At 36.3% G+C, this 24,058-nt stretch overlaps 1 protein-coding gene across 2 annotated transcripts in view; it reads right to left on the reverse strand.

Annotated features, from left to right (window-relative positions):
- ADAM32 (ADAM metallopeptidase domain 32) overlaps positions 1-24,058 on the reverse strand; it is a 183,945-nt gene that overhangs the window by 144,348 nt on the left and 15,539 nt on the right. For both annotated transcript variants that reach the window (XM_059156119.1, XM_059156118.1), the window contains 3 exons: positions 17,705-17,784; positions 7,975-8,036; positions 5,510-5,585 (listed from right to left, as the gene is read on the reverse strand). In XM_059156119.1, the coding sequence (XP_059012102.1) occupies positions 5,510-5,585; positions 7,975-8,036; positions 17,705-17,784 (218 nt within the window). The remainder of the gene's footprint in view (positions 1-5,509; positions 5,586-7,974; positions 8,037-17,704; positions 17,785-24,058) is intronic.

Here is a 24,058-nt window from a genome sequence, read left to right on the forward strand (position 1 = left end):
AAGATCTAAACAGCATGTTAGCAACTTAGTATAGGTAAAATACAACCTAGGTTTTATTCTACCTATATTCTTTTTAAAGAATATGTTCTTTTTAAAGAACATAGAACATTTACAAAAATGAAACCATATTCTGGGCCATAAAGCAAGACAAGAAATTTTAAAGAACTGAAATCATACAAAGTTTGATCTCTGAGCACGTACAATTAAGCTAGAGATATAGCAAACATCATCACAGGGAGAAGAGTATGTAATTTCCAAGATTCAATAGTGCTATAAATTTTGGTAGAAACCAGTGTAAGATTTCTAATTAAGACACTGTTTTATAATGGAATGAAAAAGAGGAGGAAGGAGCAAGAAAGGAAGCTGATAGCCCTAGCCAATAAAAGTAAAGCAACATGGTGTCCAAATTTAATCTTTCAGCAAATTTTTGTCATGCTAACAATATGCCAGGAATTTTTCTAGGCATTGGGGATAGAACAGTGAATAAAAAGACTAAAATAAAATCCCTCCCTTCGTGAAGATTATTTTGCTAGGGAAACAGAAAATAAATAAAATATATGACACATCATATATTGAAAAGCACCATAATGAAAAATGAAACAGATAAAGTAAGAGAGGACTAAAGGTAAGAGAGCAATTTAAAATCAATAAACAAGAGCATTAAATGACACATTGGACCAGATGGACCTCATAGATATATATACAGAGCATTTCATCCTAAAACGACAGAATACTCATTCTTCTCAAGTGCACATGGAACCTTCTCCAGAATAGACCACATACTGGGTCACAAATCAGGACTCAACCAATACCAAAAGATGGAAATTATTCCCTGTATATTCTCAGATCACGATGCTTTGAAACTGCAGCTGAATCACGAGGAAAAGTTTGGAACTCAAAAACCTGGAAGCTAAAGACCACCTTGCTTAAGAATGCTTGGATCAACCAGGAGATCAAAGAAGTTAAACATTTCATGGAAACCAATGGGAATGAAGACACTCTGGACCAAAACCTAAGGGATACAGAAAAGGCAGTCCTAAGGGGGAAATACATAGCCATCCAAGCCTCCTTCAAAAAAACTGAAAAATCTAGAATACACCAGCAGTCTCTACACCTTAAAGAACTGGAGAATCAACAACAAATTAAGCCAACCCCAGGCACAAGAAGGGAAATAATCAAGATTAGAGCAGAGATCAATGAGATAGAAACCAGAGATACAGTAGAATGTATCAGTGAAACTAGAAGCTTGTTTTCTGAAAGAATCAATAAAATCAATAAACCACTGGCCACACTAATCCAAAAAAGAGAGAGAGAGAGAGAGAGAGAAGTCTCAAATTAATAAAATTATGAATGAAAAGGGAGAGATTACAACTAACACCAAGGAAATAGAAACAATCATCAGAAGTTATTATCAACAGTTATATGCCAATAAGTTAAGTAACCTAGATGAAATAGATGCATTCCTGGAAAACTATAAACTCCCAAAATTGAACCAGGAAGAAATTGGCAACATGAATAGACCAATATCTAGTAACAAGATTGAAGCAGTGATCAAAAACCTCCCAAAACACAAGAGCCCAGGACCTGACGGATTCCCTGGGGAATTCTACCAAACTTTCAAAGAAAAAATAACACCTCTTCTCCTGAAGCTGTTTCAAAAAATTGAAACAGAAGGAAAACATCCAGACTCTTTTTATGAAGCCAGCAGTACCCTGATCCCCAAACGAGGTAAAGACCCCAAGAAAAAGGAGAATTTCAGACCAATATCACTGATGAATATGGACGCTAAGATTCTCAACAAGATCCTAGCAAATAGGATCCAACAGCACATTAAAAAGATCATCCACCATGACCAGATGGGATTCACCCCTGGGTTACAAGGATGGTTCAACATTCGCAAATCAATCATGTGATAGAACAAATCAATAAAAGGAGAGAAGAACCACATGGTCCCCTCAATTGATGCAGAAAAAAGCGTTTTGACAAAATCCAGCATCCGTTCCTGATTAAAATGCTTCAAAGTATAGGGATAGAGGGAAGATTCCTGAACTTCATAAAATCTATCTATGAAAAACCCACAGCAAATATCATCCTCAATGGGAAAAAGCTCTCAGCCTTTCCGTTGAGGTCAGGAACATGACAAGGATGCCCACTCTCACCACTCTTGTTCAACATAGTATTAGAAGTCCTAGCAATAGCAATCAGACAACAAAGAGAAATAAAAGGTATCCAAATTGGCAATGAAAAAGCCAAACTCTCTCTCTTTGCAGATGACATGTTACTTTATATGAAAAACCTAAGAGTCCACCCCCAAACTACTAGAACTCATACAGCAATTCAGTAATGTGGCAGGATACAAAGTCAATTTACAGAAATCAGTTGCTTTCTCATACATTAACAATGAAAATACAGAAAAGGAAAGTAGAAAATCGATTCCATTTACTATAGCACCAAGAACCATAAGATACCTGGGTATAAACCTAACCAAAGAGGTAAAGGATATGTACTCAAGGAACTACAGAACACTCATGAAAGAAATTAAAAAAGACACAAAAAGATGGAAGACCATTCCATGCTCTTGGATTGGTAGAATAAACATTGTTAAAATGTCTATACTGCCTAGATCAATCTATACTTTTAATGCCATTCTGATCAAAATTCCACCAGTATTTTTCAAAGAGCTGGAGCAAATAATCCTAAAATTTGTATGGAATCAGAAGAGACCCCGAGTTGCTAAGGAAATGTTGAAAAAGAAAAACAAAACTGGGGGCATCACATTACCTGATTTCAAGCTTTACTACAAGGCTGTGATCACCAAGACAGCATGGTACTGGCATAAAAACAGACACATAGACCAGTGGAACAGAGTAGAGAGCCCAGATATAGACCCTCAACATTATGGTCAAATAATTTTCAACAAAGTAGGGAAACACACAGTGGAAAAAAGACAGTCTCTTCAATAAATGGTGCTGGGAAAATTGGACAGCTATATATAGAAGACTGAAACTCGACCATTCTCTTACACCATACACAAAGATAAACTCAAAATGGATTAAAAAACCTCAACGTGAGACAGGAATCCATCAGAATCCTAGAGGAGAACATAGGCAGTAACCTCTTCAATATCAGCCACAGCAACTTCTTTCAAGATATGTCTCCAAAGGCAAAGGAAACAAAAGTGAAAATGAACTTTTAGGACTTCATCAAGATCAAAAGCTTCTGCACAGCAAAGGAAACAGTCAACACACAAGAGGCAACCCACAGAATGGGAGAAGATATTTGCAAATGACAGTACAAACAAAAGGTTGATATCCAGGATCTATAAAGAACTTCTCAAACTCACACACAAAACAGATAACCATGTCAAAAAATGGGCAGACATGAACAGACACTTCTCCAATGAAGACATACAAATGGCTATCAGACACATGAAAAAATGTTCATCATCACTAGCCATCAGGGAGATTCAAATTAAAATCACATTTAAGATACCACTTTACACCAGTTAGAATGGCCAAAATTAACAAGATAGGAAACAACGTGTGCTGGAAAGGATGTGGAGAAAGGGGAAACCTCCTACCCTGTTGGTGGGAATGCAAGTTGGTGCAGCCACTTTGGAGAACAGTGTGGAGATTCCTTAAGAAACAAAAAACAGGGCGCCTGAGTGGCTCAGTTGGTTGAGCGAATGCCTTCAGCTCAGGTCATGATCCCGGACTTCCAGGATCGAGTCCTGCATCGGGCTCCCAGCTCCTTGGGGAGTCCTCTGACCTAATCCTCTCTCCTGCTCTCTCTCACTCATTCTCTCTCAATTAAATAAATAAAATCTTAAAAAAAAAAAAAAGAAACTAAAAATAGAGCTTCCCTATGACCCTGTAATTGCACTACTGGGTTTTACCCCGAAGATACAGATGTAGTGAAAAGAAGGGCCATCTGCACTCCAATGTTTATAGCAGCAATGGCCACGGTCGCCAAACTGTGGAAAGAACCAAGATGCCCTTCAGCGGACGAATGGATAAGGAAGATGTGGTCCATATACACTATGGAGTATTATGCCTCCATCAGAAAGGATGAATACCCAACTTTTGTTGCAACATGGACAGGACTGCAAGAGATTATGCTGAGTGAAATAAGTCAAGCAGAGAGAGTCAATTATCATATGGTTTCACTTATTTGTGGAGCATAACAAATAGCATGGAGGATAAGGGGAGATGGAGAGGAGAAGGGAGTTGAGGGAACTTGGAAGGGGTGATGAACCATGAGAGACTATGGACTCTGAAAAACAATCTGAGGGTTCTGAAGGGGTGGGGGGTGGGAGGTTGTGGGAGCCAGGTGGTGGGTATTATGGAAGGCACGTATGGCATGGAGCACTGGGTGTGGTGCATAAACAATGAATTCTGTTACACTGAAAAGAAATTAATTTAAAAAATTAAATAAATAAAATAGAATAGGAGTCAGTAATTTTAAGCAAAGACCTTAAGGAAAGAGAATCTTGGGAAAGAGCTAGCATCTGGATCAAGGAAAATAGAAAGTAATCCTGGAAGAAGAACATGTCTGGTATGTTGAAGAACAGCAAGGAGACCAATATAGTTGGAACAGAATGACCAAGTTAGGCAGTTATAGGAAATGAGGTCAGTTAGGTAAAGAGGACCAGACTGTATAAAGGCTGTAGGATATTGAAATGACTTTGGCTCTCATTTTGTGAACAGGAGGTCATACGAGGATTCTGAGTGCAGAAACAATGTGTCTGAGCTCTAACAGGACTGATCTTTTTGGTCATGTTGAAAACTGACTAAAGGGATGGACAAGGTATAGAAACAAGATTATTCAAGAAGTTATGGCAATAATCTAAGAATTTACTTGGAAAAGAGTGTTATCAGGATGGAGACAGGGGAAGTGGATGGATGTGGCTATCTAATTTAAAGGGTAGGGTCATTATTGATGGAGTGATGGGGGAAAAAAGAAAAGGTTTAAAATATTGTATTCAGGGGCGCCTGGGTGGCTCAGTGGGTTAAGCCGCTGCCTTCGGCTCAGGTCATGATCTCAGGGTCCTGGGATCGAGTCCCGCGTCGGGCTCTCTGCTCAGCAGGGAGCCTGCTTCCCTATCTCTCTCTCTCTGCCTGCCTCTCCATCTACTTGTAATTTCTCTCTGTCAAATTAATAAATAAAATCTTTAAAAAAAAAAAATAATAAAATAAAATAAAATAAAATATTGTATTCAGTATTTGTGTTTGCTTTTATTAGTCTTTAATTTATATTCATTTATTCAACAAAATATAAATAAACTAATTAACTAAATGGTAACTCTGTTCTATGCAGAATAGAAGCCTTAGTCCATCTAGTTTGTCTTTAACTTACCAAGATTTCAGGAAAGGCTAATAATGAGGGAAATGAGTCAATAACCTGATCCTTAAATATATCCCTTATGAATACAGTATTCTGTATTAGGAAAACATTTAATCAATGTAAAAAAGTTTTTAAAAATCTGTAAAATATAGAACTTAAATCTTACCTGAATATCTGAAGGATGAGAATTCACAGATCCTTGGTTATACAAATAAACCATAAAATTATGTGCTAAAAAATACCTGAATATTAAAAATGAGATAATATTAAAAGTTATTCTTTTTTGAAACATATAAAGCAGTGCTCAGCAAACTAATGCCCTGGGGCCAAATCTGGCCTACTCTGTCTTTGTAAATAAAGTTTTATTGGAACACAACCACACTCATCAATTTATGTATGGTCCATGGCTGTTTTTAAGTTAAAACAGCAAAGCTGAGTCATTTTAACAGAGATAGTATGGTTCTCAAAGTCTGAAATATTTGGTCTCCAAGCCTGGACCTTTATAGTAAGTCTGCAAACCGAACAAAGGTAGTATTTTCTTTTGACATAAATATATAGTTTATATTCAAAGAAATACACACTCAAAATAATTTTCCTATTTTAATGAACTCCTTTATTTTATTTTAATGAACTCCTTTAAAATAAGAAGGGACTACAAGATGAGAAAAAAGGCATTTTAAAATTTGCAAAGATATAAACCACATGTAGGATTATGAAAGTTTTCCATTCTTTCATTCCTTCTAAAATTTCCCTACCATGCATATATATTACCTTTATAATGAAGTAGAAAAGTATTGTTTAAAAGACATATTAATCTGAATGTAGATACTGAAACTACAAATCTGAGTTCAACCTTCTCTGGTATCACGCCCTATACTTATTATCCTATTCCCTCACCTCGTGGTTACTCCTCAATCTAATGTAACATAACTAGACCACCTAGACTAGCTAGTTAGGAATCCTCCACTAAAAGTGATCTTCTACAGGTAACTAATAACCTCCTAGATGTCAAATCCAAAATGCAGTTTGAAGTCAAATAAAAGTACTCTGACACAGACATACTATTGATCACAATTCCCTTTTTTAAGCCATCTACTCTTCAATTTCAATCATACTATTTCCACCTGGCTTCCCTAATATCTTTCTGTATACTTTAAGAGTCCCTTCATCTGGGTCCTTATTTCTTCTCTTAAGTGTTTCCATGGCATTCACCTCTGGGTTGTTCTTCCTTCTCATCTTTGATATTCACTTCTTCCTCTACAGGTTTATCTTGTTCATTTCTGGTGCTTCATTTATACCTACATAAATAGATGGCTTTGAAATTCACATTCACATTCTAAACTTTCAACTGGACATTTCCCTTAGGATATCCTACAAGCACTTCATATCTAATTTTTTCAAAATTGAGCCCACATTTCCCCTGACTCAGATTTGTTCCTCTTCTCCTTCACTGCTACACCAAATCTCTGCTACCACTAAATCCAGTGTTCGCTAATCTTTTTCCTGTCACCTCAGTATATATCTCAAACTCTACATAGTTCTGCTTTCTGCTATTTCTCATAGAAGTTATTTGTAATATCTTCCTAATTATCACTATGCATAATAGTGATAATCATAATCATTATGCAAGTAATTTCCCAAAACAATACACCCATGTTTTCCCACCTTCTAAACTCCAGTCCCTATAATTCTTACCACTGTTAACAGTCCTGATAAGATGTTCAAATGCACTGAGTACTCTCACTTTCCCTCTTACACACTTGAAAAGATCTTTGAGTTGCTATTTACCATATCTTCCCTTCTGTCTACAGAAGTTGGTTAACTCTTCTTTTACTCAATCCTATTCTTTGGCATTTTATACAATAAATAGCTTGTTTATACATCTCTAAGAAAATTCCCTCCAGCCTAAAAACTTTTCTTCCTTCTTAAAAAGCATTCATCTGCACTTGTTTCTTCTTTTTCTGCCAAACATTTTTGAAAAAGTTATTTATAACTTACTACCTTAAGTTTCTCACAATCCACCTCTCCCTAATACCATATAGTCTAGTTCTATAATAAAAATTTAACTGAAATTATCCTATTCAAAGTCACAAACTAATTCTAAGCCAACTTTTCTCTACATGAGAGACATTTCCATTGTTTCCTGGTTTCCATGAGAGAATTAAACCCTGCAGAACGTTATTTCAATTACTTTTTCAGTTCTCTGAGGGAAGTACACAGCTAGCACTATTTTTCATAAACTCTCACAAGTGTATAGTCTCATTCCATAATAAATTCCTTATTCCAGGCCTGTCTCTCTGATCAAATCCTGATAAACTTACAGACTTACTTCTTATTCCAACATTCTGCCCTGATTATATAGGTCTTTCTGGTTCTGTCAACAACATAAGATCATATAGATTAATCTTCATGGGGGGGGGCCTTATTTTTTTTTCTGTTCCCCTCTATTCACAAAAGACTACTTGAGGCATTAGGACCAAAAATTAAATTAATTCTCAGGAAAGCATCTGTTGAAACAACTAAAATGTTTAATAACAACTACATTAATTATTTTTAACTCTCCATTTTTATTTTAAGTAAATAAATTCATATCAACAAAATGAAATACAAAACTAAATGAATAAAAATTACCTTTGCTTAAGATGTACAGTGTATGGCTTCTCATCTATTGTAATAGTATAGGATATCTGTTCCTAGAGAATCCAGAGCAAATGAAATGAAGATTCATGAAACAGCAGCAAAACAATAATTTTGTATCAATCAATCCCTCCAAACATTCCCTAAAATGTCTTGATTAAAATGTCTCAGACTATATATGATTTAAAATATGCAAAAAATATTAAAAATATTATGTATTTATTATATAACCCAATTTCTACAAAAATAAGCCTAACATAAGAATTTATATGGGATCAGAAATCTATATATAACTATATATAATTGAATTTTAACTTCTTCTGAAATTAGAGACCACATGTTATACTATAATTTCTATGTAGGTGACATCACTGGGATAATAAGACATCCTATATCAGCAAAGTTTATTCTATCAGGCACAAAGATATTTAACTGTTTTCTTAAAATGCATTGCCTGATTCCTATATTTTTAAGTAGAAAATTCTTGAACAAAATTTGGTATTGTTTTTTACTCTATCACTACTATCAAGTTAAAACATGGATAACAATAAGTTGCAATATCACTAAGTTGCTGAAGCTAAGTGATGAGATTTTATCCAACTCAGAGAACATGTAAAAAGCAAGAGTTAGCGCATCACTGAAAAGAAAACATAAGCATATGAAAACCAAAAAGACACAAATACCAGAACACAGAAAAAGATAAGGCTTCTAGGATTTGTGACTGTCAGCTCTCCCACCCACAAAAACCCCATAAGGCGCAACACAGAGATAGCCTGGTAGTTTGAAGTCCCTGAAACTCCAACAAACAGACTGTGGATAGATATCTGGTCTCACTGCAGACCCTTCCCACCAACAAGAACTTCTTGGGGGACAACACAGGCAGAACAGCACCCTGCAGTGTGCTGAGACTGCAGTCCTGGCAAACATCTGGTCTGCTCAATTCAAGCCTAAGGTGGCCCCAGACTGACCGCTTCACAACAGAGGGACCAAGCATTCCCCACAAAAGGAAAAAAGAAACACTGCAGACAACTGGACATAAGGCATATGCCTCTCAGTCACATTAGGACACATACAACATACATAGGTGACACCAATGGAGCACCAGATTCTGGTAAATAGGGGACATCACACTTCAGGGCACTACAGCACCTCTTCTTCATAAAGCCACTACTTTCCAGAGCAGAAGTAGCTGACTTTCCTAATACACAGAAACAGACACAAAGAGACAAAATGAGAAGACAGAAAAGTATATCTCAAATGAAAATAAACAAGCTAATAAATTCACAGCAAAAGAGCTAAATGAAATGAAGATAAGCAATATGCCTGAAAGAGAATTCAAAGTAATGCTCATAAAGATACTCACTGGACTTAAGAAGATCTCCATTAGAACTTAAACAAAGAAACAGAAAATCTAAAAAGAACCAATTTGGGATGAAGAACTCAGTAACAGAAATTTAAAATACACCAGAGGGAATAATAAACAAGAGGAAGGAGAAGAAGAAACCAGAAAACCAGGAGACAGAGTAATGGAAAGCAATCAAGCTTAAGAGCAAAGAGTAAAAGAATAATAAAAAATGAGAATAGTATAACAAGTACAACAGCATTAGCATTATAGGAATCCCAGAAGGAGCAGAGAGAGAGAAAAGAGGGAAGAAAACATATTCAAGGAAATAACGAAGGAAAAAGTCACTAACCTGGGAAAATAGAAATCCAGATCCAGGCATCAGAGAGAACCCCCAACAAAATCAACCCAAAGGGGTCTACACCAAGACATGTAATAATTAAAATGGCACAAAGAAGTGAAGAGAATTTTAAAAGCACTAATAGAAAACAGTTATATACAAGGGCAATCTCAGAAAATTATCAGGTGATTTATCAGCAGAAACTTTGTAGGCCAAAAGAGACTGGCATGATATATTTAAAGTGCTAAAAGGAAAAAAAAAAATCTGCAGCCAAGAATACTCTATCCAGCAAGGATATCATTCAAAATAAGAGGAGAGATAAATAGTTTCCCAGATGAACAAATGTTAAGGAATTCATCACCACTAAATCAGCCATTCAAGAAATGATAAAGAAAATACTTTTGCTAGGTACCCAATCATTGTGGATATTAGTAAGATGTCAGAATTAGAGTTCAGAATGATAATTATAAAGATGATAGCTGGATGTCGGAGGCAGGCCCCTGGCCAGGGCGGCCTCCGCCATTAAAAGATGGCTCCTGGCCAGGTTAGGATTGCCTCGTGAGACTAAGCGGAACGCCCAAAGAGGAAGTAAACAGCATTGGTTGTTAGTGAAGTTGTTCATTTAGGTGCATGGCCTGATTCGCTCCCTCCTGTACCCTGCTCGCTGATTGGTCATGTAAGCGTATATAAGTGTGTAGACTTGTGGAAATAGAGAGAGAAGATGCATCCGAACTGGGGTTCTTGTTGTCCTTGCGGGGTGAGGGCGATAAATGGCGCCGGCACCCAGGAACTAAAAAAAGGAATCTTGCAAGGTAATCCGCAGGAAAGCGGGGAGTAAAGGTCCGCAGGTAAGCGGGGACATTAGCCACGTTCAAAATGGGAATTCCACGGTAAAGTGGGGAGTAAAGGCCACGTTCAAAAGTGGGAATTCCGCGGTAAAGCGGGGAGTAAAAATAGAAAAACCTTGCAAGGGAGAAGTCCACAGGTAAGCGGGGTAAAACCATGACAAAGGTGGTGGGAAACTTGTACAAGACCGCAACAAGAAGCGGGGTGGCCATAGAGCCAGGATTTTCTTATTGAAACCGCAGGTAAGCGGGGAAGGGACCACAATCAAAGTGGTGGGAATCTTGTACAAGTCCACAATAAGAAGCAGGGCAGCCTTAGAGCCGGGATTAACTTGTACATGTCCGCAATAAGAAGCAGGGCGGCCTTAGAGCCGGGATTTAGCTGCGAGTATACGCGGAACAGCCATTAGGTTGGGATTCTAATTATGGGATCTGGACTGTCAAAGTCGAGGTTAGAGGGTTCCCTAAAGGACCTTCTAAAGGCCAATGCACGCCATTAAAAACGAAAACTGCTAGGATAAAAACGGTCAAGCAGCAGCTGAAAGACATTCAGCCCGTATGGATTCTTCCCCCAAGCCCTTAGTTCTTTGGAGGACACTGCCTGCCATAATGCAGCAGCTGGAAATCCTCAGTGGGACCTAGAAATGTTAATGGGAATAGGACCGTATATGGGAAAGCAGGCCCAAATACAATACAACCCTGCGATGTATCTGCAAATAGCCGCAGCGGCCACTAAAGCATGGGAAGACAATTCAAGGCAGTAGGGATTTACAGGGTCAGCTGTCTAAGGTAATACAAGGACCAAATGAAGCATATGCTGATTTTGTAGCGAGGCTGATGCAAACAGCTGGTCGAATATTTGGGAGGTAGAGACAGCCATCCCATTGATGAAACAGCTGGTTTATGAGCAGGCTAATAAATGGTGTAAAGAAGCCATCAGACCTTGGAAAAGCAAAGACTTGAGTACATATATTAAAGTTTGGAGGGATATCAACGACAGTGTTATTCAAGGGCAGGTGATGGCTGCAGCTATCACTCAAGGTTTAAACCCAGCAGAATAAAAGAAATAATAAAGGTCAGAACAGAAATCAATGAAATAGAAATCAAAAGACCCAAAACGAGAAGCTGGTTCTTTGAAAGAGTTAAGACTGATAAACCCCTGGTCATATTTATCAAAAAGAAAAGAGAAAGGAGCCAATTAAATAAAATCATGAATGAAAGAGAAAAGATCACAACCAGCATCAAAGAAATACAACTATAAGGACATTTTATGAGCAACTACACACCAGCAAATTTGACAATCTGGAATAAATGGATACATTCCTAGAAATGTATAAACTACCAAAACTGAACCAGGAAGAGACAGAAAACCTGAACAGACCCATAGCCAGTAAAAAGATGGAAGCACTCATCAAAAATCTCCAAATAAAAGTTCAGGGCCAGACAATTTCCCAGGGGAATTCTACCAAACATTTAAAGAATAATTAATACCTATTCTCCTGAAACTGTTCCAAAAAAAAATAGAAATGGAAGGAAAACTTCCAAATTCATTTTATGAGGCTAGCATCACCTTCATCCCAAAACCAAACAAAGGCTCCATCAAAAAGGAGAATTACAGACCAATATTCCTGATGAACATAGATGCAAAAATTCTCACCAAAATACTAGCCAATAGGATCCAACAGTACATTAAAAGGATTATTCACCACGACCAAGTGGAATTTATTCCTGGGCTCCAAGGTTGGTTCAACAGCTACAAATCAATCAATGTGATACAATACATTAATAAAAGAAAGAACAAGAACCATATGATACTCTCAATAGATGCTGAAAAAGCATTTGACAAAATACAGCATACCTTCTTGATCAAAACTCTTCACAGTATAGGGACAGAGTGTACATACCTCAATATCATCAAAGCCATCTATGAAAAACCCAAGGTGAATTTTATTCGGATGGGGAAAACAGAGTTTTTCCCTTAAGGTCAAGAACATGGCAGGGCTGATTGCTATCACCACTGCTATTCAACATAGTACTAGAGATCCTGGCCTCAGCAATGAGACAACAAAAAATAAAAGCATCCAAACTGGCAAAGAAGAAGTCAAACTATCACTATTTGCGAATGATATGATACTTTATGTGGAAAACCCAAAGACTCTACTTCAAAACTGCTGAAACTCCTACAGGAATTCAGTAAAGTGTCAGGATATAAAATCAATGCACAGAAATCAGTTGCATTTCTATACACCAACAGCAAGACAAAGAAAGAGAAATTAAGGAGTTGATCCATTTACAATTGCACCCAAAACCATAAGATACAGAAGAATAAACCTAATCAAAGAGGCAAAGGATCAGTACTAAGAAAACTATAGAGTACTCATGAAAGAAATTGAGGGAGACAAAGAAATGGAAAAACATTCCATGCTCATAAATTGGAAGAAAAAATATTGTAAAAATGTCTAAGCTGCCTAGAGAAATCTATACATTGAATGCAATCCATATCAAAAGACCATCAACTTTCTTCAAAGAAATGGAACAAATGATCCTAAAATTTATACAGAACCAGAAAAGACCCCAAATAGCCAGAGAAATATTGAAAAAGAAAACCAAAGTTGGCAGCACCACAATTCCAGACTTCAAGCTCTATTACAAAGCTGTCATCATCAAGACATTATGGTACTGGCACAAAAACAGACACATAGATCAATGGAACAGAATATAGAGAGCCCAGAAATGGACCCTCAACTCTATGGTCAATTAATCTTTGACAAAGCAGCAAAGAATCCTCAATGGGAAAAAGAGTCTCTTCAACAAATGGTGTTGGGAAAACTGGACAGCCACATGCAGAAAAATGAAATTGGACCGTTTCCTTACACCACACACAAAAATAGACTCCAAATGGATAAAAGACCTCAATGTGAGAAAGGAATCCATCAAAATCCTTGAGGAGAACACAGGCAGCAACCTCTTCAACCTCAGCTGCAGCAACTTCTTCCTAGAAATATCACCAAAGGCTAGGGAAGCAAGGGCAAAAATGAGCTATTGGGACTTCATCAAGATCAAAAGGTTTTGCACAGCAGAGAAAACAGTCAACAAAACCAAGAGACTATTCGACAGAATAAGAGAAGATATTTGCAAATGACAGATCAGATAAAGGGCTAGTATCCAAAATCTATAAATAACTTATCGAACTCAACACCAAAGAAAAAATAATCCAGGGGCGCCTGGGTGGCTCAGTGGGTTAAGCCACTGCCTTCAGCTCAGGTCATGACCTCGGGGTCCTGGGATCAAGTCCTGCATGGGGCTCTCTGCTCAGCAGGGGGCCTGCTTCCCTTCCTCTCTCTCTGCCTGCCTCTCTGCCTGCTTGTGATCTCTCTCTGTCAAATAAATAAATAAAATCTTTAAAAAAAAAAAAAGAAAGAAAAAATAATCCAATCAAGAAAGGGGCAGAGGACATGAACAGACATGTCTGCAAAGAAGAGAAGATGGCCAACAGACACAAGAAAAAGTGCTCCACATCATTCGGCATCAGGAAATCACAAATCAAAAGCACAGTGAGATACCACCTCACACCAGTCAGAATGGCTAAAATTAACAAGTCAAGAAATGACAGAAGCTAGCGAGGATGCGGAGAGAGGGGAACCCTCCTACACTGTTGGTGGGAATGCAAGCTGCTGCAACCACTCTGGAAAACAGTGTGTAGGTTCCTCAAAAAACTGAAAATAGAGCTACCCTACGACCCAGCAATTGCACTATTGGGTATTTACCCTAAAGATACAAATGTAGTATTCCAAAGGGGCATGTGCACCCCAATGTCCATCAACAGATGAATGGATAAAGAAGATGTGAGTTACACACACACACACACACACACACACACACACACACACTGGAATACTATGCAGTCATAAAAAAACCAAAATCTTACCATTTGCAACAACATGGATGGAACTAGAGGGTATTATGCTAAGCAAAATAAGTCAATCAGAGAAAGACAATTATCATATGATCTCACTGATATGAGGAATTTGAGAAAAAGGACAGAAGATCATAGGGAAGGGAGGGAAAAATGAAACAAGATGAAACCAGAGAGGGAGACAAACCATAAGAGACTTAACCTCAGGAAACAAACTGAGGGTTGCTGGGAGGTGGGGAGGGAGGGTAGGGGTGGCTGGGTGATGGACACTTGGAAGGGTATGTGTTATGGTGAGTGCTGTGAATTGTGTAAGACTGATGAATCACAGACCTGTACCCCTGAAACAAATAATACAGTATGTATTAATAACAAAAAAAAAAAAAGAAAAAAGAAAACAATCCTATTTACAATTACACAAAAAATAATAAAATATCTAGGAATAAACTTAACCAAGGAGATTAAAGACTGTACTCTCAAAACTCTAACACACTGATGAAAAAAAAACTGAAGATAACACACACTATTGAAACAATGTTCCATGCACATAGACTGGGAGAATTAATATTGTTAAAATGTCTACTATCCAAAAGCAACCTACAGATTTAATGCAATGCAATTTAATCCATTATTTTTAATAGAATGAGAGCAAATAATCCTGAAATTTGTATGGAACCACAGAAGACTCTTGAATAACCAAAGCAATCTTGAAAAGTAAAGCTGCAGGCATCACAACCCCAGATTTCAAATTAAACTACAAACCTGTAGTAATCAAAACAGCATGGTACTGACAAAAATACAGACACATAGATAAACAGAACAGAATAGAGAGCCTAGAAATAAACCCATAACTACAGGGTCAATTCATCTTTGACAAAGCAGGAAATAATATGCCATGCAAAAAAAGATAGTCTCTCGATGTGTGCAAAAAACTGGACAGCCACATGCAACAGAATGAGACTGGACCCCTATGTTATACCATACACAAAAATAGACTCAAAATGCATAAAAGCCCAAAATATAAAAACCCAAAAATATAAAATTTCTAGAAGAAAACATAGGCACTAATTTTTCACATCAACTATAGAGACATTTTTCTAGATAAGTCTCTTCTGGCAAAGGAAACAAAAGCAAAATTGAACTATTGGGACCATAACAAAATAAAAAGCTTAACCACCAAAGAAAAAAATCAAAAAAACTAAAAGACAATTCACCAAATGGGAGGAAGTATTTGCAAATGGTATATCTGATAAGAGGTTAATATCCAAAATGTATATTAACACCAAATATCTAAAATGTATATTAACAACTTAACACCAAAAAACCCTCAAATAATACAATTTAAAAATGGGCACTAGACATGAACAGACACTTCTCCAAAGAAGACATACAGATGGACAACCGTTATATGAAAAGATCCTCAACATCACTTATTATCAAGAAAATGCAAATCAAAGCTATAATGAGATATCACCTCAGACCAGTCAGAATGCCTAAAATAAAAACACAAGAAACAACAAGTGTTGGCAAGTAGGTAGAAAAAAGAAACTAGTGCACTTTTGGTGGGAATTCAAACTTGTATAGCCACTATGGAAAAGAATATGGAGGTTCCTCAAAAAATTAAGAAAAGAATAACCATATGATCCAGTAATTCCACTATTGGGTATTTGCCTAAAGAATATAAAACACTAATTTGAAAAGATATGTATGCCCTTATGTTTACTGTCACATTATTTTTTTAACAGCCAAGATGTGGAAGGAACCCAAATGTCCATAGATAGATGAACAGATAAAGATGATGTGGTACATCTACACAGTAGAATATTACTAAACCATAAAAAATAATGGTATCTTGCCATTTGCAACAATATGAATGGATCTGGAAAGTATGATGCTAAGTGAAATATGTCAGTCAGAGAAAGAGAAATACCATATGATTTCATTCATAGTGGAATTAAAGGAACAAAACGAAGAAAAAAAGATAAACAAAAAGCAGACCCTTAAATATAGAGAAGAAACCAGTGATTTCCAGAGGGAAGATAGATGTGAGGATAGGTGAAACAGGGAAGGGGTTAAGAGTACACTTATGATGATGAGCAATGAGAATCACCATATTGTACACTTGAAACTAATATAATACTGTTAATTATACTGGAAATAAATAATAAACAAACATACTGAAAACATGAATTCAAAAAGATATATGTACCCCATATATGTATGGCAGCACTATTTACAGTAGTTGGGATATGGAAACAATCTAAGTGTCCACTGATAAATGAATCGGTAAAGAAAAAGTGGTACATACACACACACACACACACGATCACATAACAGTAAATAAGAATGAAATCTTGTCATTTGTAATAACATGCGTGGATCCTGAGAGTGTTATGCTAAGTGAAATAAGTCAGACTGAGAAAGACATATGATTTTACTCATATGAGGATTCTAAAAAAACAAAACAAGTTAAAAAAACAAAAAGCAGATCTGGACCTGTAAATACAAAGAACAAATGGATGGTTGCCAGAGGGAAAGGGGTTTAAGGGATGGGCAAAATGCCTGAAGGGGAGTGGAAGATACAGGCTTTCATTTATATGGCATAAGTCATGAAAATAAAAGGTACAGCAAGGAAATATGGTCAATGATATTATAATAGTGTCGTATGGTGACAGATGGTAGTTACACTTGTGGTGAGCACAGCATAGGTATAGAGGTGTTGAATCATTATGTTGTACACCTGAAACTAATGTAACATTGTATGTCAACTGTATTTGAAATTTTTAAAAAATATTAAAGAGATTCTCCTTAATCACTTTGGAGAAATTATTCCCTTCAGTCAATCATCTAGATATTCCTCATGTAAGACCCTAAGTCTTCTACTTACTTGAGCAAGACTGAGAGAGAGAGAGAGAGAGAGAGAGAGAGAACACACAGAGGGAGACAGAGAAGCAGACTCCTTACTGAGCAAGGAGCAGGACACAGGACTGAATCCCAGGAGCCTGGGATCATGACCTGAACCAAAGGCAGATCTTAACGACTGAGCCACCCAGGTGCTCATTTTTATTTATTTGGACATTTAAAACTTTTACCATAAAGCAGTGACAAATGTTAGATAAAACACATTTTGATCTTTATATTTACTTTTACTATCAAAACTTTAAATTCCATATCAGTAGTAATATTGCATACTTATATTCATTCTATAATGGGGATGATATATTTAATTGCTATTAATAGAAATAAACATTTCAGATAATATTAATGTGAAAAATATCTCTTACATTTTCTGCTTCTGAATTATGACTTGTATTTGCTTGGATTTTCTCTGGAACTACAATTTGTAGAAATGAATTTTGAGAACCTGAAGAAAGGAAAAAGAGAGTTAATAATTGTGTTTTATACCTGACTAAATATTTGTTCAGGTTCTTTTGTAGAATTCACTTGTGCACATATGAGTAATCACTGTGTACTCCTAAAAAAAATCTTGAAAACAATTAAAAAACAGACAAGAGAGTTATGAAAGACCAAAGAAAGGACAAAGGGTGGAGACAGGGGCATAGTATTAAAATTACACAAAATTTGTTACTCCTGAGGAAAACAGACCAAAAAACAGTCAAAGATAAACTTCAAGAAAACTTTGCTGAAATAAAAGATTAGAAACCATAGACTGGAAAGTACCCTGAATTCAGGAATAACAGTAATAATTAAAACAGAAAGTCTACGAAAGTTATTAGGTGTCTAAGAGAAAGAAAAAATCCTATAGGCTTGTGAGCAAACAGGAAGAAAAAGAAAATCATACTGAGCATTAGGGAGAAAGCAGACTAGCCTGATAATTTTTACATTATTCAACACTATAAATGAAGAACAATGTATTTTTTTAAGTTTTTATTTAAATTCCAATTGGTTACAATACATGTTAATATTAGTTTCAGATGTACCATATAGTGATTCAACATTTCCATACAACACCCAATGCTCATCACAAGTTCACTCCTTAATTCCCATCACCTATTTAACCCATGCCCCCACTCACCTCCCTCTGGTAACCATTAGTTTTTTCTCTATAATTAAGGATCCGTTTCTTGGTTTGCCTCTCCCTCCACCCTTGCTTATTTGTTTCGTTTCTTAAATTCCACATATGAGTGAAATCATACGGTACTCATCTTTCCTTGTCTTATTTCAGTTAGCATGCTACTCTGCAGCTCCATATCCATCATTGCTAATGTCAAGATTTTGTTCTCTTTTTTTATGGCTGAATAACATTTCATTGTCCATACGCCACTTCTTTTCTTTTCTTTTTTTTTTTTTTTTTTCTTCTCAGATTCTGGGTTAGGGTTAGGGTTTATGGCCAATGTCAGGTTTAGGGTTAAGTTTAGGGTCAGGGGTGAGGGTATATGTGCCTGGTATCCTGCTGTTTAGAGAACTCTCCAGAGAGTTCAGTTTAGGGTTAGGTTTAAGGGTTGGGGATTAGGGTTAGGGTTTAGGTTTAGGAGTTAAGGTTTGGGGGTTAAGAGGTTGGGATTTGGGGCTAAGGTTAGGGTTAGGGTTAGGGAGTTTGGGTGTTACAGGGTTTATATTAATTAAAGAAGATTTTACTTGATAGTTTATACACAGTGTAGTTTCAGTGAGTGAAACCCAAGGATCTTCCCTTATGCTTCTACGCATCCATTTACAAACACAGGGTTCTTATTATATGCTATCATATGTTTATAAACACTTTTATTATAATGAAAGAAAGTTTTACATGAAACGCACATTATACTTCATGTAGTTATATTCAGTTAAGAATAGGGTACCAGGGTACCAGGTGGTGGGTATTATAGAGGGTATGGATTGCATGGAGCACTGGGTGTGGTGAAAAAATAATGAATACTGTCATGCTGAAAATAAATAAATAAATTTAAAAAAAAAAAGAATAGGTCTACTCCCACATGTTTTTTACACATACATTTACAAACACATATATATCATTGAAAAAGATGTTACTTGAACAATTGTTTATATATAGTATAGTTTCAATGAGAAGCATATGGCTATTCCCATATTGTTCTATGCATATGTAGAAACTTCAATGAAAGATGATACCTGGAAGACTGATTATATATACTGTGGTCTCAGAGTTTTAAGCATAGGGCTATTCCCATACACTTTTACACATTTGAAGAACAAGTTCTTTTGAAAATCTTTAAGAAAGTAAAGTGTGAAAAACCTCAAACTTCATACCCAGTAATACTTTCATTTGAACATAGAGAGAAAGGAGATGTATTCACAAGCAAAAACGTAAAGGAAATAGCTCAAAGTCTCTGTCACAAAAGGCATAAAAATTCTTTCAATGAAGATGTCAGTATACTTAAAGTAAAAGGTTAGCAGCAGGTATTAAATAAACTTAAATATAAAATAAGGCTAAAATAACCTTGAGAATTATAGTTATTTAATAGAGTGCAAATGATATAAATATAGTAACATATACAATAATGTCAGGCAGTATAGAAGAAGAGGAAAACCATAGGTGCATATTGATTTCCTTAAATTTACAGCATTGTGGCCCAAAAATAATTGTGAATAAAGCGGTAGAAATCAAGTGGTAAAAGTAGTAAAATCAAGTGGTAGAAGTAGAAACATATTGTTCAATGGCATAACAATATAGGAGAACTGAGAACTAAGACTTAAAATAACCACAGTCATATAATAAAGGGGAGAGCAGGAAGTGGGTAGCAATAAGATACTAAACTTTCTAATTACAGTGAGGAATCACTATTACTGCCTAAATAAAAAATTTAATCCTTTATGTTAGCACTATAAGCATTCCAAATTAAGAGAATATACACAAAGGCACCCAGAAAATAAAGAAAAAATCAAATTTTTCCAGTGAAAAGACTTTACCAAAAACATGATATCAAAAAAGTATGATATAATTAAGAAGTTCTAAGATCAAATATCTCACTCTTATCAATAAATGTAAGCTGGATGAAATAACCAACTGAAAGAAAAATCTTCAGACTAGATCTGCAAAATCAAAACCCAATTACTCAGACCTTGTATGGAATATTAAACACTTGCTCTAAGCTAATACTTTATTAGAGGACCTAAAATGTGGCTGTGGTTCACATCAGGCAAAGTTTAGGATCAAATCTGATTTTACTCATGGGTCTACACATGCATCCTATCATAATTTGCCCAATTATAGAACAGTATGTGGAAGCAGATATAATCAATATATTATGGAATCCCAATTTGTCTCCCTGACCCAAAGAAAGAGGATTATTATGGTAGAGAGGGCCAAATGAAAATCTCTGAATATCATATACACCATCATCAAAACATTTATAAACCAAATATTTCTAAATCCAGAAGGTAGTCCAAACCTGAAAAGAACTGAAGTATACAAGAGCAGTGATTCCTATTATTTTTCTATTTTGTTTGATTTGTGCAGATGATAAGCACTAAGGACAATGAGTTGTCTTAAGGTTAGCCAGGTGATGACTGCAATAGCAAGCGTTGTTCCAAATATAGTCTCTTTACTGAAGCAAAGCAACACAGGCATTGGCACCTGCATGTAATCCCTGGTAGAAAAAGGTGTTTTCTCTAACCCAATAAGCAGAGAATTCCAGAAGAAAGTTTGCATTCTCACTTGACAGTGAGAGCAATGTACCATTCATACTGCCTCAGGTATTTATCATTTTTAGTTTTACTTCTTCCTAGACCCTAACATCTCACTGTCTGTGGTTAGGGGAATAATAATTCCTCTCAAAGATGTCTATACTCTTTAATCACCAGAACCTGTGAATATATTAGGTTATGTAGCAAAGTATATTTAGGTTTGCAAATAAGCTGACCTTAAAATAGGGTATTTGTCCTGGGTTATCCATGTAGTCTTAATTTAATCACAAGTGTCCTTAAAAGAAGATTTGGTCCATATATACAATGGAGTATGATGCCTCCATCAGAAAGGATGAATACCTTTTTTGTATCAACATGGATGGGACTGAAGGAGATTATGCTGAGTGAAGTAAGTCAGGCAGAGAGAGTCAATTATCATATGGTTTCACTTACTTGTGGAGCATAAGGAATAACACGGAGGATATTAGGAGAGGGAAAGGAGAAGTGAATTGGGGGAAATCAGAGGGGAAGACGAACCATGAGAGACTGTGGACTCTGAGAAACGAACAGGGTTATGGAAGGGAGGGTGCTAGGGGGATACCTGAACCTGGAGTACTGGGTGTGGAGCATAAACAATGAATCGTGGAACACTGAAAAAATAAAATTAAATTAAAAAATAAAGATGAATGAAGCAGAAGAGAGAACCAGAAAGATGGTAGTATGACAAGAACTCAGCCCAATGCTCCTAGCTTTGAAGACGGGAGAAAGGGAACCCAGACAAAGAATGCACACAGGCATTAGAATCTGAAAAAGACAAGGAAACTGTCTACTACAGCCTTCAGAAGGAACACAGCACTGCTAATTCCTTGATTTTAGCCCAATGAGACCCATTTTACAAAAATGTAAGATAGTAAATCTGTATTGCTTAAGCCACTAAATTTGTGGTAACCTGTTATAACAAAAATAACACTAATACATCACCTAAGAGAAAATTATTCTGGAATTCTGGAATGAAACTGCACCACTATCTCACACCATATACAAATATAAATTCAAAATGGATTAAAAATTTCAATATATAACCTGAAACCATTAAATTCCTACAATAAAAGCAGGCAGTAAGCTCTTTGACATCAGTCTTAATAATATTTTTTCAATCAGTCTCTTCAAGGAAGGGCAAAAAATAAATAAATAAAAACAGAGCTACCTTATGACCCTGCAATTGCCCTAGTGGGTACTTGCCCCAAAGATACAGATGTAGTGAAAAGAAGGGTCATCTGTACCCCAATGTTAACAGCAATGGCCAGTCACCAAACTGTGGAAAGAGCCAAGATGCCCTTCAACAAGCAAGTGGATAAAGGTACGGTCCATATATACAATGGAATATTACACCTCCATCAGAAAGGATGAATACCCAATGTTTGTATCAATGTGGATAGGACTGGAGATTATGCTGAGTGAAATAAGTCAAGCAGAGAAAGTCAAGTATCATATGGTTTCACTTACTTGTGGAGCATAAGGAATAACTTGACGGAGGATATTGGGAGTTGGAGAGGAGAAGTGAGTTGGGGGAAATTGGAGCAAGAGATGAACAATGAGAGACTGTGGACTCTGAGAAACAAACTGAGGGCTAGGGAGGGGCAGGGGGCAGGGGTATAGCTGAGCCCAGCGGTGGGTATTAAGGAGGGCACTTATTGCACAAGAACTGGGTGTGGTGCCTAAACAATGAATCTTGGAACACTGAAAAAAATTATTTTAAAAAAATTAAATAAATAAATAATGGGATTACATCAAATTAAAAAAAAACTTATACAACATAGGAAATCATCAACAAAATGAGAAGGCAAGCTATTGAATAAGAATAGATACTTGCAAGTCACACATTGGATAAGGGGTTAATATCCAAAATATATAAAGAACTTAGACAATTTAATATCTAAAAACACCCCAAATGAACAACCCAATTAAGAAATGGACAGAGGACTTAAATACACATTACTCCAAAGAAAACACAGATGGCCAACAGGCCCATGAAAGATGTTTAACATCATTAATTATCAGGGAAATGCAAATCAAAACTACAAAGATATCACTTCACACCTATCAGACTGATTATTAAAAAGACAAAAAACAGTGTTGACAAGGATGTGGAGAAAAGGAAACCCTCATACGCTGTTAGTAGGAAGGTAAATTAGTGTAGCTACTATGGAAAACAGTATGGAGGTCCTCAAAAAATGAAAAATAGAGCTACCAGATGATGCAGTGATTCCATTTCTGGGTATTTCACCAAAGAAAACACAAACACCAATTCAAAAAGGTATATACGCACTCTTATGTTCACTGCAGCATAATTTACAATAGGTAAGATATGAAAGCAACCAAAGTACCCATCAATGGTTGAATGGATAAAGAAAATGTGATAGATATATATATACAAACATATATAATGGACCATTAATCAGCAATAAAAATGGAAATCTTGCTATTATAACAACATAGGTGGACCTAGAGGGTATTATGCTAAGTGAAATACATCAGATGGAGAAAGATAAATACCATATGATTTCACTTGTTTGTGGATTCTAAAACAAAACAACAGAACAAACAAAACAAAACAGAAACAGACTCCTAGATAGAGGTAACCAACTGTTCATTAACAGAGGGGCACGGGATGGAGTCGGGGGGGGAAACAGATGAAGGACATTAAGATGTACGAACTTCCAGTTATAAAATAATTATGTCATGGTGATGTAATGTACAGCAAAGAGAATATAGTCAATCATATTGTAATAAATTTGATGGTAACCAGACTTATCATAGAGATCGTTTTGTAGCATATATAAACATTGAAATCACTATCTACACACCTGAAACTAATAGGATGATACGTGCCACATATACTTCATTTTAAAAAAAATAAAATTTGAGGCACCTGGGTGGCTTAGTCAGTTAAGTGGCTGCCTTCGGCTCAAGTCATGATCTCAGGGTCCTGGAATCGAGTCTTGCATCAGGCTTTCTACTCAGTGGGAAGTCTA

This window comes from Mustela lutreola, chromosome 18 (assembly GCF_030435805.1).
Source record: "Mustela lutreola isolate mMusLut2 chromosome 18, mMusLut2.pri, whole genome shotgun sequence".
Taxonomy (NCBI): Eukaryota; Metazoa; Chordata; class Mammalia; order Carnivora; family Mustelidae; genus Mustela; species Mustela lutreola.